General features: G+C 44.0%; 1 protein-coding gene across 4 annotated transcripts in view; it reads right to left on the bottom strand.

Moving 5' to 3' along the window:
• The window catches only part of DUS2 (dihydrouridine synthase 2), a 50870-nt gene that overhangs the window by 33458 nt on the left and 1176 nt on the right, over window positions 1–16236 (bottom strand). For 2 of the 4 annotated variants that reach the window (XM_049622766.1, XM_049622765.1), the window contains exon 2: window positions 4872–5014. In XM_049622766.1, coding sequence (XP_049478723.1) covers window positions 4872–4997 — 126 coding nt within the window. In that variant the 5' untranslated portion in view covers window positions 4998–5014. Of the gene's footprint in view, window positions 1–4871; window positions 5015–14648; window positions 15678–16236 lie in introns of those variants that run through there. The other 2 variants (XM_049622767.1, XM_049622768.1) reach the window with 2 other exon arrangements.

The following is a 16236-nucleotide window of genomic DNA, read 5'->3' as shown; positions in this document are numbered from 1 at the left end:
ATTTTTTTTAAGTACCCATTCTGGCCATCGGGGCCTCTTAAGAACACTGCCTCGTCCCTTTTAATCTTGCTTATTAAAAGTTTTAAATCTAACAGGTAGGTGTCCTCTCACAGTCCGGGCAACTAGAGACCCCTTGTTTTTATAAAAAGGAATAGATACAGGCCATTTGAGGAACTCCTAGAAAACCCCTATCAATGTGGCAGACCTTAGCAGGGATTCAGACTACTCCTCCCTTGACTTTGGCTAAGCTAGTTCATCCTTTCTTCACCTCCAGCTGCTGAAGGCTCTGAAGGGCTTTTAAGGAGGTGCCTGCATGCCTGGTATGCCCTAGATCCTATACTCTGGTTCTGGGAAGTGGGTGGGGTGGTTTAACTAATCCACAGATGGGCCACCTCATGTGAACCCAGGAAGATCATCCTGCAGAGAAATGCCAGCCTGCACAGACAGCCTGCAGAGAAATGCCAGATCCACCAGGGGGCACCAGGCACCATACTACGCCACACCACACCACATCCAGTACTCAGCCTAGTCCCTAGCCACCTACCCATGCCAAGCAAGGGTCTCTGGCCAGCTTGCTTCTGCTCTCCATAGGGTATAGGCCTGGATGGAAGGCCTAGATGTCCTCTTCCAGAGGCCTCTCTGTTTGTTCATAAGCCATATTGACTCTCCCAGAGTAAGCGTCTATCAAACATGCCAAGGGGGCATCACAACCAACAAAACAAGTTAAGTTCTCTGGGATTTGGTCTTTTGATACCTGTTCCTCAGGCTCTGAGACCACGAGTCCTCACAATCCCTCACAGTCCATGAGTCCTCACAGTCCTTCCTTCCTCCCAATCCCTTTCTAAATCCAAGAGGTTTTTCTGGAGGGCAGGAGGGTGCAGGCCAGGACAGGCTATATCTAACCCATGGCTGACCACTTGGGGGCCTGAGTGTGGGCTCAAAGGATGAGTGACAAGATTAATAATGCTCAGTGCACTACCACATTTCCCTGGGACTGGCCCCTGGACACAGGTTCCTCCCTGCCCTAGGCACATTCTAGCAGCCTGCCCTCAGCACATTCTGGCAGCCTGGAAGGCTTATGGATGCCCAGCTCTCATTTCTTGGAACTCCTTGCCTTTATTTCAACAAACTGCTTAGAAGTCGGGTCCTAAGCCTGTGATCCTGAACACGGGAACCTCCTTTTCTGACTCCCACATTTGGACAACACATACTCCCTCCCTCCCATTTCACCTTGCTAGCACCCTAGATGGCTCTGCCCCTGCTGTGCTATAGACACTGGCTGCCAATCCCCAGCCATGGGCATCCCTGCCAAGCTTTGCAGATCTCCTTCCCATAAAGCTAAAAATCAGTATGACTATACACACCTAGCTGCTAGGCAAACACCCAGCCCATTCTCCACAGGAACAAGACCAAAACGCCCTCACTTTCTTTCCTCGGTCCTCACCCCACTTCCGCCACCCTCACTGCCAAGATGTGGGACTGGCTTCCCACATCTTGTAAAACAAGTCTCTCAGGAAAAAACCCTTGGCTTTCCTGCCTTCTATGGTCCTGCCACTCTTCTCCTTGCGCTATCTTGGAGCTAAGCCCCACCACCTCATCTAGAATCTATCCCTCCAAGACCAGGCCCTACCTACTCCCCACTGATCTGCCAAATCTTCAGGTCCCTCCTCACTGCTAAGTGCTTCCTCTTATGTTGCAAACATGCAAGTCACCCAAACACAATTCCCTTCAGGGGTGCCTGGGTGGATCAGGAGTTAAGCATCCCATTCTTGACTTGGGCTCAGGTCATAATCAAGCCCCATGTGGGGCTTGACGTGGGGTCCCACACTGGGCATGGAGCCTAAGATTTTCTCTCTCCCAAAAAACAAAAAAAAAAAACGGGGCGGGGGGTGAGCCTGGGTAGCTCAGTCGGTTAAGCATCCGACTTTGGCTCAGGTCATGATCTTGTGGTCTGTGAGTTCAAGCCCCGTGTCGGACTCTGTGCTGACAGCTCAGAGCCTGGAGCCTGCTTCGGATTCTGTGTCTCCCTCTCTCACTGTCCCTCCCCCATTCATTCTCAATCTCTCCCTCTCTCAAAAATAAACATTAAAAAAAAAAAAAAGATTTTCTCTCTCCCTCTGCCCCTCCCCCACTTGCATGCTAGCTCGTGCTCTCTCAAAAAGAAACAAAAAACAAAAAATACCCAATTCCCTTCATCCAGCTTCCTTTGCCTCCACTACCTACATGTACTCTTTTCCTCCCCTCACCTCCTGAATTCCTAAGGGGTAGTGAGCAGCTCTGCTTCTACTTCCCCATTTGCTGCTCACTCCACAATCCATTGCCCTGTCAGATGTATCTCGGTGCACTTTGGATTTTCAAATCAAACACATTTTTGGTCTTTTTGCAATTGGACTTCTATGCATCATCTGTCACACCTGACAAACTTGACTTTTGCCTTCCCTGACACGTTCTTCTTAATTTGCCTATTTCTCTCACTCTTTTACTTTACTTTTCTTTTTTTTTTTTTAATTTTAAGTAGGTTCCATGCCCAACATGGGGCTCGAACTCACAACCCCAAGATCAAGAGTTATATGCTGTACTGACTGAGCCAGCCAGGCGCCCCGCTCTTACTTTTCTATCATAAATTACTAGCCTGAGTATCCAAAATCTGTAAGAGCTCACCAAACTCCACACCCGAAAAACAAATAACCCAGTGAAGAAATGGGCAGAAAACATGAATAGACACTTCTCTAAAGAAGACATCCGGATGGCCAACAGGCACATGAAAAGATGCTCAACGTCGCTCCTTATCAGGGAAATACAAATCAAAACCACACTCAGATATCACCTCACGCCAGTCAGAGTGGCCAAAATGAACAAATCATGAGACTATAGATGCTGGAGAGGATGTGGAGAAACGGGAACCCTCTTGCACTGTTGGTGGGAATGCAAATTGGTGCAGCCGCTCTGGAAAGCAGTGTGGAGGTTCCTCAGAAAATTAAAAACAGACCTACCCTATGACCCAGCAATAGCACTGCTAGGAATTTATCCAAGGGATACAGGAGTACTGATGCATAGGGGCACTTGGACCCCAATGTTTATAGCAGCACTCTCAACAATAGCCAAATGATGGAAAGAGCCTAAATGTCCATCAACTGATGAATGGATAAAGAAATCGTGGTTTATATACACAATGGAATACTACGTGGCAATGAGAAAGAATGGAATCTGGCCATTTGTAGCAACGTGGATGGAACTGGAGAGTGTGATGCTAAGTGAAATAAGCCATACAGAGAAAGACAGATACCATATGGTTTCACTCTTACGTGGATCCTGAGAAACTTAACAGAAACCCATGGGGGAGGGGAAGGAAAAAAAAAAAAAAAGAGGTTAGAGTGGGAGAGAGCCAAAGCATAAGAGACTGTTGAAAACTGAGAGCAAACTGAGGGTTGATGGTTGATGGGGGGTGGGAGGGAGGGGAGGGTGGGTGATGGGTATTGAGGAGGGCACCTTTTGGGATGAGCACTGGGTGTTGTATGGAAACCAATTTGACAATAAATTTCATATATTGAAAAAAATAAAAAAATAAAAAAATAAAACAATTTAAAAAAATAAATAAATAAATAAATTACTAGCCTGTCCCTCCCACACACAACATCCAATACATTAGGGTGTACTCTTTCCAAATCCCCTCTTAGGCCCTTCCTTCTCTCTATACCAGTGGCTTTCTTTTCAATGAAAATTTTTTTTTATTTTGAGATAATTAGAGGCTCACATGCAGTTGTAAGAGTGTGAGCTCCCACGTACTGTTTGCCCAACTTCCCCAATGGTAATATCTTACAAAAGTACAGTATAATGTCACAACCAGGATACTGACATTGATACAGTTAAGACACAGAACAGCTCCATCCCCACCGGGATTCCTTGTGTTGCCCTTTTGTAGCCACAGTCCCCATCCCACCACCAGCGGGACAAAAATATCAGAAGCATTTGAGCAGCTTCTTCTTTAACTTCTCACACATACTAGGGGGACATATCAGGACTGGGGACTGGAGGGAAGCTCTCCAGATAATTCTGTTAGATATCCAGCTGAGAAACACCGCTCACACCTCCACACTATCCAATATCAGCTACTCCTACAATGCTGTTTTTCCTAGAAAATGCTTTTTATTTATTTTTTAAAATGTACATATTTTGAGAGAGAGAGAGAAAGAGAGAGAGTGCACATAAGTGGGGGGAGGGGCAGAGAGAGGGGAAGAGAAAGAGAGAGAGGGGGAGAGAGAGAGAATCCCAAGCAGACTCTGCACTGTCAGCAGGGAGCCTGATGTGGGGCTCACACCCACAAACTGGGAGATTTTGACCTGACTCCGAAAATAGGAGTCAGACACTTAACTGACTGAGCCACCCAGGCGCCCCTAGAAAATACTTTTGAAACCTTGGTCTGAAGTCATACTATTCTCCAGAGCAGCCAGGACATAGGCAACCTACCAGTTACTGCCACCAGAAAACCCTACGGCTCCCAAAACCAACCCCATACAGCTTCCTTCTCTTCCTAACCTTGAGTTCATTCATTCATGCACTGAATGTATATTAATTCCTACAGGGGCCAGGGCTGTGACCTGATACAACACTCATCTATCCACCTGGCCCAGGCGTTCCGCAATGCCTCCTTGCTGCCCAGGCTCCTGGCCCTCAACAGGGCTTAGAGAACTCCTAAGAGTCATACATGTTTATCTCCCACTGCCTTCAGCAAGCACCTGTGATGTGAGTGCCCATTCTGCCTCCCACCAACTCCTGATTACTCCCACCTACAGAGAAGGAGGTTGCACTGGTGAGGAAAAAAAAAAAAAAAGAAAAGAAAAAGCTCTCCAGGAAAATCAGGAGCCCCTTACCTCACAGTATACAATGTCTGCTCCATAGTCCAGGGCCAGCAGCCGCATTGGGAGAGTGCCTACCCGAACCATAGGGGCTAAGATAAGTTTGTTGTGGTAGCACAGCGACAGGCTGTGTTCAATCATTCCTCCTCTGCTACTGCCTGCAGAAAGGGAAAACAAGAGTCAGAAATCCAAACAAAGAAATATCTTCTGGGGCGCCTGGGTGGCTCAGTCTGTTAAGCATCCTACTCTTGATTTTGGTTCAGGTCATGATCTCTTGGTTCATAAGCTTGAGCCCAGCGTTGGGCTCTGTGCTGACAGTGAGGAGCCTGCTTGGGGTCTCTCTCTCTCCCTCTCTCTCTCTCTCTCTCTCAAAAATAAATAAACATTAAAAAAAAAAAAAGGGAAAAAAAAAATCTCTTCTGTTACCCAGGGCAGGCTTTTCCTCTTCTTCCCAACACACAGGACTTTGTTTTCCTTTTCTCTGATCATAAAAATAATGCTTCCTTATTTATTCATCTAAAGAATATGTATTGGGGCACCTGGGTGGCTCAATCGGTTAAGCCTCTGACTTCAGCTCAGGTCACAATCTCATGGTTCATGAGTTTGAGCCCCACATTGGGTTCTGTAGCACAGGCCCTGCTTCAAATCCTGTCTCCCTCTCTCTCTGCCCCTCCCCCATTCACTCTCTCTCTCAAAAATAAAAATAAACATTAAATAAATAAATAAATAAATAAATAAAATTTATTAAGTGCCTAGTCTTGCCAGTCACTGTCCTAGTCTGATACATGGACACAAAATTGCTGCTCTGGTAGAGCTTTCAATCTAGCAGGGGAACAAAGGCAGAAAACAATACATAACAAACTATACAGTATGTTGGAAAAGTGGTAATGCTACAGATTAAAAAAGCAGGGAGAAAGGAAATTGAAAACACTGGGGATCTGAGTGACACATAATGCTGTATCAGTTCAAGGTGTACAACAAAGTGATTTGATATACATATATACTACAAAACGATTACCACAATAAGTTACGTCCATCATCTCACACACTAATTTTTTTCTTGTGATGAGAACTTTTAACATCTACTCTCAACAACTTTCAAATACACAAAATTATCAACTATAGTCACTATGTTATACATTACACCCCTAGAACGTATTTATCTTCTCACTGCAAGTTAACACCTTTTGACCACCTTTACCCATTTACCCCACACCCCAGCAGGAAAAATGTAAATAATTGGTATATCAATGGTATATTTTATATGAAAATATTTACATTAAAATATGAAAATATTTATATTAAAATATAAAATTTTAAATAGGTAAACCAGGGCACCTGGGTAGCTCAGTTGGTTTAGCGCCCAACTCTTGATTTCGGCTCAGGTCATGATCTCATGGTTCATGAGATGAAGCCCCAAGTCGGGCTCTGTGCTGACTGCACACAGTGTGCTTGGGATTTTGTCTCTCTCTGTCTCTCTACTCCTCCCTCACTTATGCTCTTGCTCTCTCTCTCTCTCTCTCTCCCTTTCTCTCAAAATAAATAAATAAATAAACAAACAAAAAAAAGCTCAAAATGAAATAAATAGGGAAAACAAGATAGACTTCAATGGGAAGATAACATTTGAGCTAAGATATGAGTTAGCCAAGTTGATATCTAGTAGAAGAATACACAGAAGAAACAGCCAGTGCAAAGGCCCTCGGGCAGGAGCTTGCCTGGTATGTTAGAAAAACATCAAGGAGACCAACATGGTTGGGACACAGAGAGGAGAAGAGAAACTAATGTTTCTCATTACACGATGTTTCTCAGATACACGATGTCACAGCAGTAAACAGGTAGGGTCAGATCCCATATGGCCTTTGTTAGCTCTTCATGAAATAGAAGTCAGCAAAGGGTTTCAAGTAGAGGAGTAGCATGACTGAACATGTTTTCTCATGATCACAGTGATTGCTATAAAAAGAACAGTCTGTTAGGGGCCAGAGTAAACACAGGGAGACCAGGTACAAGGCTCTTTAGTAACCAACATAAGAGATGAGATAATAGTCGCTCAGGCCAGGTGGTGAGAAGTGGTCATATACCAAAACTACTTTGAAGGTAGAGCCAACAGGCATAAAAAGAAGAAAATCAAAATCCCATATCCCAGAGAGAACTGTTCATATTAATTTATTTATTCTAAGCAAATATGGACCCCTCCAAAAAGTCATAAAGCTGGCTAATCAATGCTGTGTTCTGCTCCATTACTAATACTGTCTCCATTTTCTTTTTACTATTCAGCCCATTCTGGTTGGTCCCCACCTCCACCGTTCTATCAAAACTGCTCTAATTAAAGTCACCAATTACCTGGAAGTTGAGCAATCAACCAGACACTTACTTATGACATGGTTGAAACTCCCCTCGTCCTTGATCTCTCTCCTCCCTGGGCTTCTCTGACCCCACACTTTCCTGGTTTTTCTCCCACCAGTCTGCCCTGCTTTTCAGTCTTCTTTGCTGGTTTCACTTCCTCTACTTACCTGTTGAGGTTCTTCCTTAGTCTTGAGTCCTCTTTCCTTCTAATTCCACACATCCTCCCTTGAAAGTTTATTTACTCCCATGGCTTAAAATGTTGATAAAATGCTGGTGATCTCATACCAACTGCTCAAAACACGTCCCTACCCGGCTATCTTAAGGGCATCTTATACCAAACATGCACAAAACAAGATCTTTATCTGCCCTCCTAAGCCACCTCCTCTGTCTTCATCAATTCGTTCAACAGAAATTTATCGAGCCCCTCTGATATGCCAAGCACTGGCTGGCACTAGAAATAAAATGATGAGGAGAAGGAGGTACAGTAGAAGAGAGGGTTATAGAAAGGGAACTTAGAAATACGTGTGAAATTATAATCATGTACAGTGCTATGTGAAGGACATGAGGATTTAGGAATTTGTGTCAGAAGGAAAGGGATGGATGGGGTTGAGGAAGGCTTCCCTTAAGAAATAGTTTCTGATTCGAGATCTCAAGGGAGAGAATTAATCAGGCGAATACACGGAGAGAAAATGTTTCCCATTTCAGCAATTAGCACCTCCATTCACCCAATTACTCATCATTAATCCACATTCTCCACATTCAATCTGTCACTAACTCCTGTGAAACAACCTTCAAAATATAACTCTAATCCATCTGCTTTGCTCCAGTGCTATCCATCTCCAGTGCTACCACTGTGCACAAAGCCAGCCTCCTAATGGGTCTCCCAAATCTAATCTTACCTCCTCCTATCCTCTTTGTGATACTGCGTGGCATTTGAAAAAGGCAACTCTGATAATACCGCTCCCCTGTTTATACCCTTCAATGGCTTCCCACTAAGTTTAGGATAACTGCCAAACCCTTCTGCTGGCCCAAGAAGCCCTGCATGACCTGTCCCTGCCCACGTCTCCAGCTCACCTTGAGCCTTTCTCCCACTCACTCTCCTTGCTCTGGCCACAATGACCTTTGGAAGTCTCCCACACCAAGACCTCTGCTGCCCTGGGGCCCATGTACCCGCAGTCCTCTGTCTGGAACACTCTCCCCGACTCAATCACACACACTCCCACTAAGATCCTCTTGACTTTGAATGTCCCCTTTTTGGAGACATTTCCCTACCAGACAACCGTACTTCAGGTCCCTGGTCACATGCTCTCACAACACTCTGTGCTTCCCGATAGCTCAGTAACAATCCATGTGTTCACACTTATTTGTGTGGTCTCTTCTTTAACCCTTAGCTGGTCCTCTAGATCACCAGCACAACAAGTTCCATAAAGACAGGAGCGTGGCTGTCTAGTTTACTGCCAGGCTTTAGCACGGAGCCCAGCACTTGACCCTTAGCAGCTGCTTTGTAAGGAAGGTGTGACTGAACACCCACCTCTCTGGTGGCTGAGGACACCCTCCTGCAGCATGGTTGATCCAGGAACTCCCTCTGGCACCAGGCCAGCAGTGCCTGACAGGGCCTGCCTCCACGAAGGCTCCTCTCAGAGAAGCTAGGCAGCCCTACCCTTTCCCAGCTACTGGCACAACCATTCACCGGGCCCTGAGATCACACCCAGATCACCATTTTAGCACAAACAGAAACAATCTCTCTACCATTCTTTCAAGGAAGGGCTGGTCTTCTCTATGACAGTTTTGATTGCCTTCTCAGACTATAACCTTAACTTCAGTCGCATGGATACAAAATTCCATTAGTTATAATGCCTTCAGATTGAAGATAACAGTATTCAGGAAAAGCAATGAATGGAAAAAACTTTACCAGTCCCATCCATGTAAATTTTCCTGTAGACTACGACCTTGCTTAAAAAGCAATTTCTTTAAAATACAAATTTAGGGGCGCCTGGGTGGCTCAGTCGGTTAAGCGTCTGACTTCGGCTCAGGTCATGATCTCACAGTCCGTGGGTTTGAGCCCCGCGTCGGGCTCTGTGCTGACAGCTCAGAGCCTGGAGCCTGTTTCAGATTCTGTGTCTCCCTCTCTCTGTGACCCTCCCCCGTTCATGCTCTGTCTCTCTCTGTCTCAAAAATAAATAAACGTTAAAAAAAAAAAAAAACTTAAAATACAAATTTAGAGTTAAAATGACAATTAGGATTAAATACTTAGAGAATTATCCTATTTCCCACTCAAACCTGTGTAGATAAGAAAAAAATTGAAGCAATCTATTATATTTGTAAGACAAAGAGGTGATATAGCATATCACCATTAAGATTCTGATCTCTGGAATCAGACAGACCTGCAGTGGAATCCCAACTATGCCCCAGGCAGATGAATTAACCTAGTGGAGGCTCAGCCTCTCTCTCTAGAATGAATTAACCTAGTAGAGGCTCAGCTTCTCTCTTTAGAATGAGGCTCCAGCAGAATCTATGTCAGGTGAGACGCTGTGAAGAGTCAATTCTAGGACACACAATAGTTCTCAACACAGAGTAAGGGTTAAATGTTTTGTTTTTTATGTTTATTCATTTTTGAAAGACAGAGAGAGACAGAGCACAAGCAGGGGTGGGGCTGAGAGAGAGTGGGACACAGAATCTGAATGAAGCAGGCTCCAGGCTCCGAGCTGTCAGCACAGAGCCCGACGCAGGGCTCCATCTCACGAACCTTGAGATCATGACCTGAGCCGAAGTCAGATGCTCAACCAACTGAGCCACCCAGGCGCCCCTGTAAGGGTTAAATGTTAACTGCTCTCATTATTGGGCTTTTTACACTTGCAACACATTCTATGATTACATCAACAAACATCTACCAGTTCTTCTAGGATCAAGGCACTGTGTGGGGTGTTGAAGGTAAAGAAATGGAAGGAACTAAGCTCTTGACTTCAAGGAGCTTCTCGGTTCTGCCACTGCCACCTATCAAGTGAATGATGGCAACAGCCTGCAAACCAGTCTCTGCTTCCAGGCTCATTATGTTCAATTTATGTTCTTTCCAGCAGTCAGAGGAGTCTTTCAAAACACAAATCAGGACAAGATATTCCATTCTCCAAATGGAATTCTTGCCCTTAGAATTAAGTTGCAGCTCCTTAATATTGCAAACAAGTCCTCCCCCTGCCTTCCTCAGAAGCACTATCTTTCATCACTTGCCTCCTGCCCTCTTACCTCCCCCATGCTAAGCTTCAGCTATTCTCAAGTATTTCTAGTTCCCAAATTGTCCTGCTCTCTCTCTCTCTGAACAAGTTGCCCCTACATAGAACACACATTCCTATTCCCCCACCTGGCTGACTTCCAGTAGCCTTTCAGAACCTCAGTACAGATGTCACCTGCTCCAGAAAGCCTTCCCTGACACTTACCTTCCAGAGTAAGGGCACCTCCTCTTAGCTCATGTCTTAGCATTAAGTACACTCTTGTAATTCCAAGAGCAACTAACTATCAATCTGCCTCCCACATCACAAGGTGAAGGCAAGCACTGCACCTTGCTCATCACCAGGTCCTGTCACAGAGCACACAGTCTGGCATAATGTAGGTGTTTAGAGTTTGTTGTAAAAAGAAGTTAACAAGTCAAGTGGCAACGAGAATTTATGGTTCATGCTTCAGCCACAGAAGAGCTCTATCAAAGACAAATGTGCTCTATCACAGAGCATTTAAAGTGCCTCATCACAACCCCTATCAAAATAACACCAGCATTCTTCACAGAGCTAGAACAAACACTCCTAAAATTTGTATGGAACCAGAAAAGACCCCGAATAGCCAAAGCAATCTTGAAAACCAAAGCTGGAGGCATCACAGTCCCAGACTTCAAGCTGCATTACAAAGCTGTAATCATCAAGACAATATGGTACTGGCACAAGAACAGACACTCAGATCAGTGGAACAGAATAGAGAACCCAGATATGGACCCACAAACATATGGCCAACTAATCTTTGATAAAGCAGGAAAGAGCATCCAATGAAATAAAGACAGTCTTTTCAGCAAGTGGTGTTGGGAAAACTGGACAGCGACATGCAGAAAAATGAACCTGGACCACTTTCTTATACCATACACAAAAATAAACTCAAAATGGATGAAAAACCTAAATGTAAGACAGAAAGCCATCAAAATCTTAGAGGAGAGGGGCACCTGAGTGGCTCAGTTAAGCGTCTGACTTCAGCTCAGGTCTTGATCTCGCAGTTTGCGAGTTCGAGCCCCGTGTCAAGTTCTGTGCTGACAGCTCAGAGCCTGGAGCCTGCTTCAGATTCTGTGTCTCCTTCTCTCTCTGCCCCTCCCCCACTCATGCTCGCTCGCTCTCTCTCTCTCTCTCTCTCTCTCTCAAATATAAATAAACATTAAAAAAAATTTTTTTTAAATCTTAGAGGAGAAAGCAGGCAAAAACTTCTTTGACCTTGGCCACAGCAACTTCTTACTCAACACGTCTCTGGAGGCAAGGGAAACAAAAGCAAAAATGAACTTTGGGACCTCATCAAGATAAAAAGCTTCTGCACAGCAAAGGAAGCAATCAGAAAAACTAAAAGGTAACCGATGGAATGGGAGAAGATGTTTGCAAATGACATATCAAATAACATACCAGCTAAAGGGTTAGTATCCAAAATCTATAAAGAACTTATCAAACTCAACACCCAAGAAACAAATAACCCAGTGAAGAAATGGGAAAAAGACATGAATAGACACTAATCCAAAGAAGACATCCAGATGGCCAATCGACACATGAAAACAATGTTCAACATCACTCATCACAGGGAAATACAAATCAAATCACAATGAGATACCACCTCACACCTGTCAGAATGGCTAACACTAACAACTGAAGCAACAACAGATGGGGGTGAGGATGCAGAGAAAGAGCATCTCTTTTGCACTGCTGGTGGGAATGCAAACTGGTGCAGCCACTCTGGAAACAGTATGGAGGTTCCTCAAAAATTTAAAAATAAAACTACCCTATGATCCAGCAATTGGGCTACTAGGTATTTATCCAAGAGACACAGGTATGCTGTTTCGAAGGGGAACATGCACCCCAGTGTTTATAGCAGCGCTATTGACAATAGCCAAAGTATGGAAACAGCCCAAATGTCCATCGATGGATGAATGGATAAAGAAGATGTGGTAGGGGCGCCTGGGTGGCTCAGTCAGTTAAGTGTCCGACTTCGACTCAGGTCATGATCTCGCGGTCTGTGAGTTCAAGCCCCACATCGGGCTCTGTGCTGACAGCTCAGAGCCTGGATCCTGCTTCAGATTCTGTGTCTCCCTCTTTCTCTCTCCTCCCCTGCTCATGCTCTGTCTCTCTCTTCTCAAAAATAAATAAACATCAAAAAAAATTAAAAAAAAAAAAGATGTGGTACACACACACAATGGAGTATTACTTGGCAATCAGAAAGAATGAAATCTTGCCATTTGCAACTACATGGATGGAACTAGAGGGTATTATGCTAAGCAAAATTAGTCAGCCAGAGAAAGACAAATATCATATGACTTCACTCCTACGAGGACTGTAAGAGACAAAACAGATGAACATAAGGGAATGGAAGTAAAAATAACATAAAAACAGGGAGGGGGACAAAACATAAGAGACTCTTAAATATAGAAAACAAAGACAGGGGGCGCCTGGGTGGCTCAGTCGGTTAAGCGTCCGACTTCAGCTCAGGTCACGATCTCACGGTCCATGAGTTCGAGCCCCGCGTCAGACTCTGGGCTGATGGCTCAGAGCCTGGAGCCTGCTTCCAATTCTGTGTCTCCCTCTCTCCCCCCCCCCCCCGTTCATGCTCTGTCTCTCTCTGTCTCAAAAATAAATAAATGTTAAAAAAAATTAAAAAAAAAAAAAAGAAAGAAAACAAAGACAGGGTTGCTGGAGGGACTGTGGGAGGGGGGATGGGCTAAATGGGTAAGCGGCATTAAGAAATCTACTGAAATCATTGTTGCACTATATGCTAACTAACTTGGATGTAAATTAAAAAATAAATAATTAACTAAATAAAATTAAATAAATAAATAAATAAAAATAAAGTGCCTTGTACCTCCAGTTTTGGTTACAGAGCAGACAAATGCCGCCCCACTCTCTTGCTCACCCAGTAAAGGACTGTAAGCTCTTTATCCTACTCAAATGAGAGCTACCACTTGAGTGAACAAGATTCAGATAAGAAAGCAGCAGGAGATGAAGTTGAAGCCAGATTCTGGAGAGTGACTAGGAGATAAGCTGTAGGCCATGGGCATCCATTGATGGCTTTTGAGTCAAGGGGTGACACGGCCATGGCTGTGCTTAGGAAGATCACTTGCACAACAGACGATGGGCTGGAGGGTAAAGGACAGGAAGGAGATAAGGAGTTGGATTAGAAAGAAGGTGAAATAGTCTAGGCATATAATGACAAGAGCTGAAAAGAAAATGGCCAGTACTTACACAACAGCCCTGATGTAGGCTGGGAAATGAAGGAACAGGGAGGGAATACTAATAGCCACTTTTCATTTTTATAATGCCTTGCAATTTCCAAAATGCTTCATTTATAAGTATTGTGATTCTCAAACCTGGCAGCACATTAGAATCATCTGAAAGGCTTAAAAAAATACCAATGTTCAGGGGCACCTGGGTGCTTCAGTCGGTTGAGTGTCCAACTTCGGCCCAGGTCATGATCTCATGGTCTGTGAGTTCAAGCCCCGCGTCGGGTCTGTGCTGACAGCTTAAAACCATGGAGCCTGTTTCAGATTCTGTGTCTCCCTCGCTCTCTGACCCTCTCCCGTTCATGCTCTGTCTCTCTCTGTCTCAAAAGATGAATAAACATTTAAAAAAAAATTTTTTTTTAAATACCAATGTTCAGGCCTTACCCCAAATGAATTAAGTCAGAATGTAAACTCCTGTTTTGTTCACTGTCTCTTTGAATAGTACCCAGCACATACATGGTGCTCAGGAAATATTTACTGAATGAATAAATGAATGAATGACTATACCATTATCAGCTGAGATCCAAGGGACAATTGTGTTGAAAACTTACGGAGTAACCAGGCAATATGAATTACCATGGCAGCCCTGGGACAAAATACTACCAAGTTAGGCCCCTACTCCCAGGAGCTTACATTCTTTCCACAATAAGTAAACCTTTCTTATTTCTAGAGCACTATACTATAAAACATGTATCTCAATAACAACTAGAGGTTACTCAATGTCTGCTGCGAGCAGAAGGAAAATAAAGGGGACTTATTCAGTGGCTGATGAACTGAGAAGAAATTAAGGGTCATAGGCAGAGACCAGCTCAGACAGATTCCAATCCTTATGAGATTTTGAGTTAATCATATTGTAAGGGCTCAAGCATGATGAGAAAGCAGCCATATACTAACCAGCTTCCCTGCCCCAAATATTTGGACAGAACCCAAATGCAAGTACATACCTATGTAGTATTCTTTTCTGATAATTCTTTTAATGTATCTGTTCTGGCTTTGTGCAAATCAAGTCTTTGTTTTACATCTGAAATAAGCAGTGGCACATGCAAATGGATAAAACCTGTTGAGTTAGATATACATAGATAAGAAACAAGGAGCCCTGAGTCCTTGAAAAGAATCGTAAAAGTAGTATAGAATTACAATCTGTCTGACCATTCATTCAGAGTCTCAACAAAGATATGGGCAATTCTAGTTGTTACAGCAGTTCTTTGTATCAAATTCAGAATCTGCCAGTTACCTATAGGTCCTAGTTCTGCCTTCTGGAATGGTATACCTCACAGCATACCTCATCTCTTTTCTTTTCTTTTTAATGTTTATTTATTTTTGAGAGAGAGAGAGAGAGAGAGAGAGAGAGAGAGAGAGAGGCAGAGCATGGGCAGGGGAGGGGCAGAGAGAGGGAGACAGGATCCAAAACAGGCTCTGTGCTGACAGCAGAGAGCCCAATGTGGGGCTCAAACTCACAAACTGTGAGATCATGACCTGAGCCAAAGTCAGACACTTAACCAACTGAGCCACCCAGGTGCCCCTGATCTCTTTTCCATCCGGTATACTGCCCAAATACATGAGGACAGTTTTGTACTCCCTAAACTTCTCTTCTCCAGCTTCACTCTCTTGAATCACTTTTTCTTGCGTTTATGATTTTCAGGGTCCCCAACGTTCCTGATCTCAAGGGCACAGCAAGCAATGGCATCAGTGTACTTGGCTACAGATTCTGGGGAGGAGGCGGACTCAGTGCAAGAGCTTCCCAAATGTGCCTACCTAAAGGGAAAGTTACATGTCCCTCAGCCTCTCTTCAGTCCTCATCCTGTATGCAGGGTTTCTCAACAACTCACTATTCATGTATTGGTCAGATAATCATTTTTTGTTAGGGGCTTTCCTATGCATTGTACAATGTTTAGCAATATCCCCAGCCTCTACCTACTAGATGCCAGTAGCAACTTCCCAGATGTGACAACTAAATATGTCTCCAACCTCTGTCAAATCTCCTGGGGGGGGGGGGGGGGGGCGGGCAGGTAGGGAGGGAAGGATGCAAAATCACCCTCACTACAGAGTCACTGCTCTATCCAACGACTCTGTTCCCTGGTACTACTCAAAACTCTCTCCTCTGCTGATTCAACAGGTAACTCTCCAGGAAGTCTACTCATATATCAAAATGGCATTTGAAAATTTAAAAGTATTTATCTTTTTGGAAACAACATTTGTTGGCGAGGCTGTGGAGAAAAAGGAACCCTCCTGCACTGTTGGTGGGAATTCAAACTGGTATACCCGCTGTGGAAAACAGTATGGAGGTTCCTCAAAAAATTAAAAATAGAATTGCCACATGACCCAGCAATTCCACTACTGGGTATTTACCCAAAGAATACAAAAACACTAATTTGAAAAAATATATGCACCCCTATGTTTATTGTAGCATTATTTACAATAGCCAATCATGGAAGCAACCTAAGTGTCCCTTGATATTTGAATAAAGAAGACCATAAACACACACACACACACACACACTATATATATATATATATATATATATATATATAT

This window comes from Panthera uncia (genome assembly GCF_023721935.1).
Source record: "Panthera uncia isolate 11264 chromosome E2 unlocalized genomic scaffold, Puncia_PCG_1.0 HiC_scaffold_20, whole genome shotgun sequence".
Classification (NCBI taxonomy): Eukaryota; Metazoa; Chordata; class Mammalia; order Carnivora; family Felidae; genus Panthera; species Panthera uncia.
This window is presented reverse-complemented; position numbering and strand designations above follow the sequence as displayed.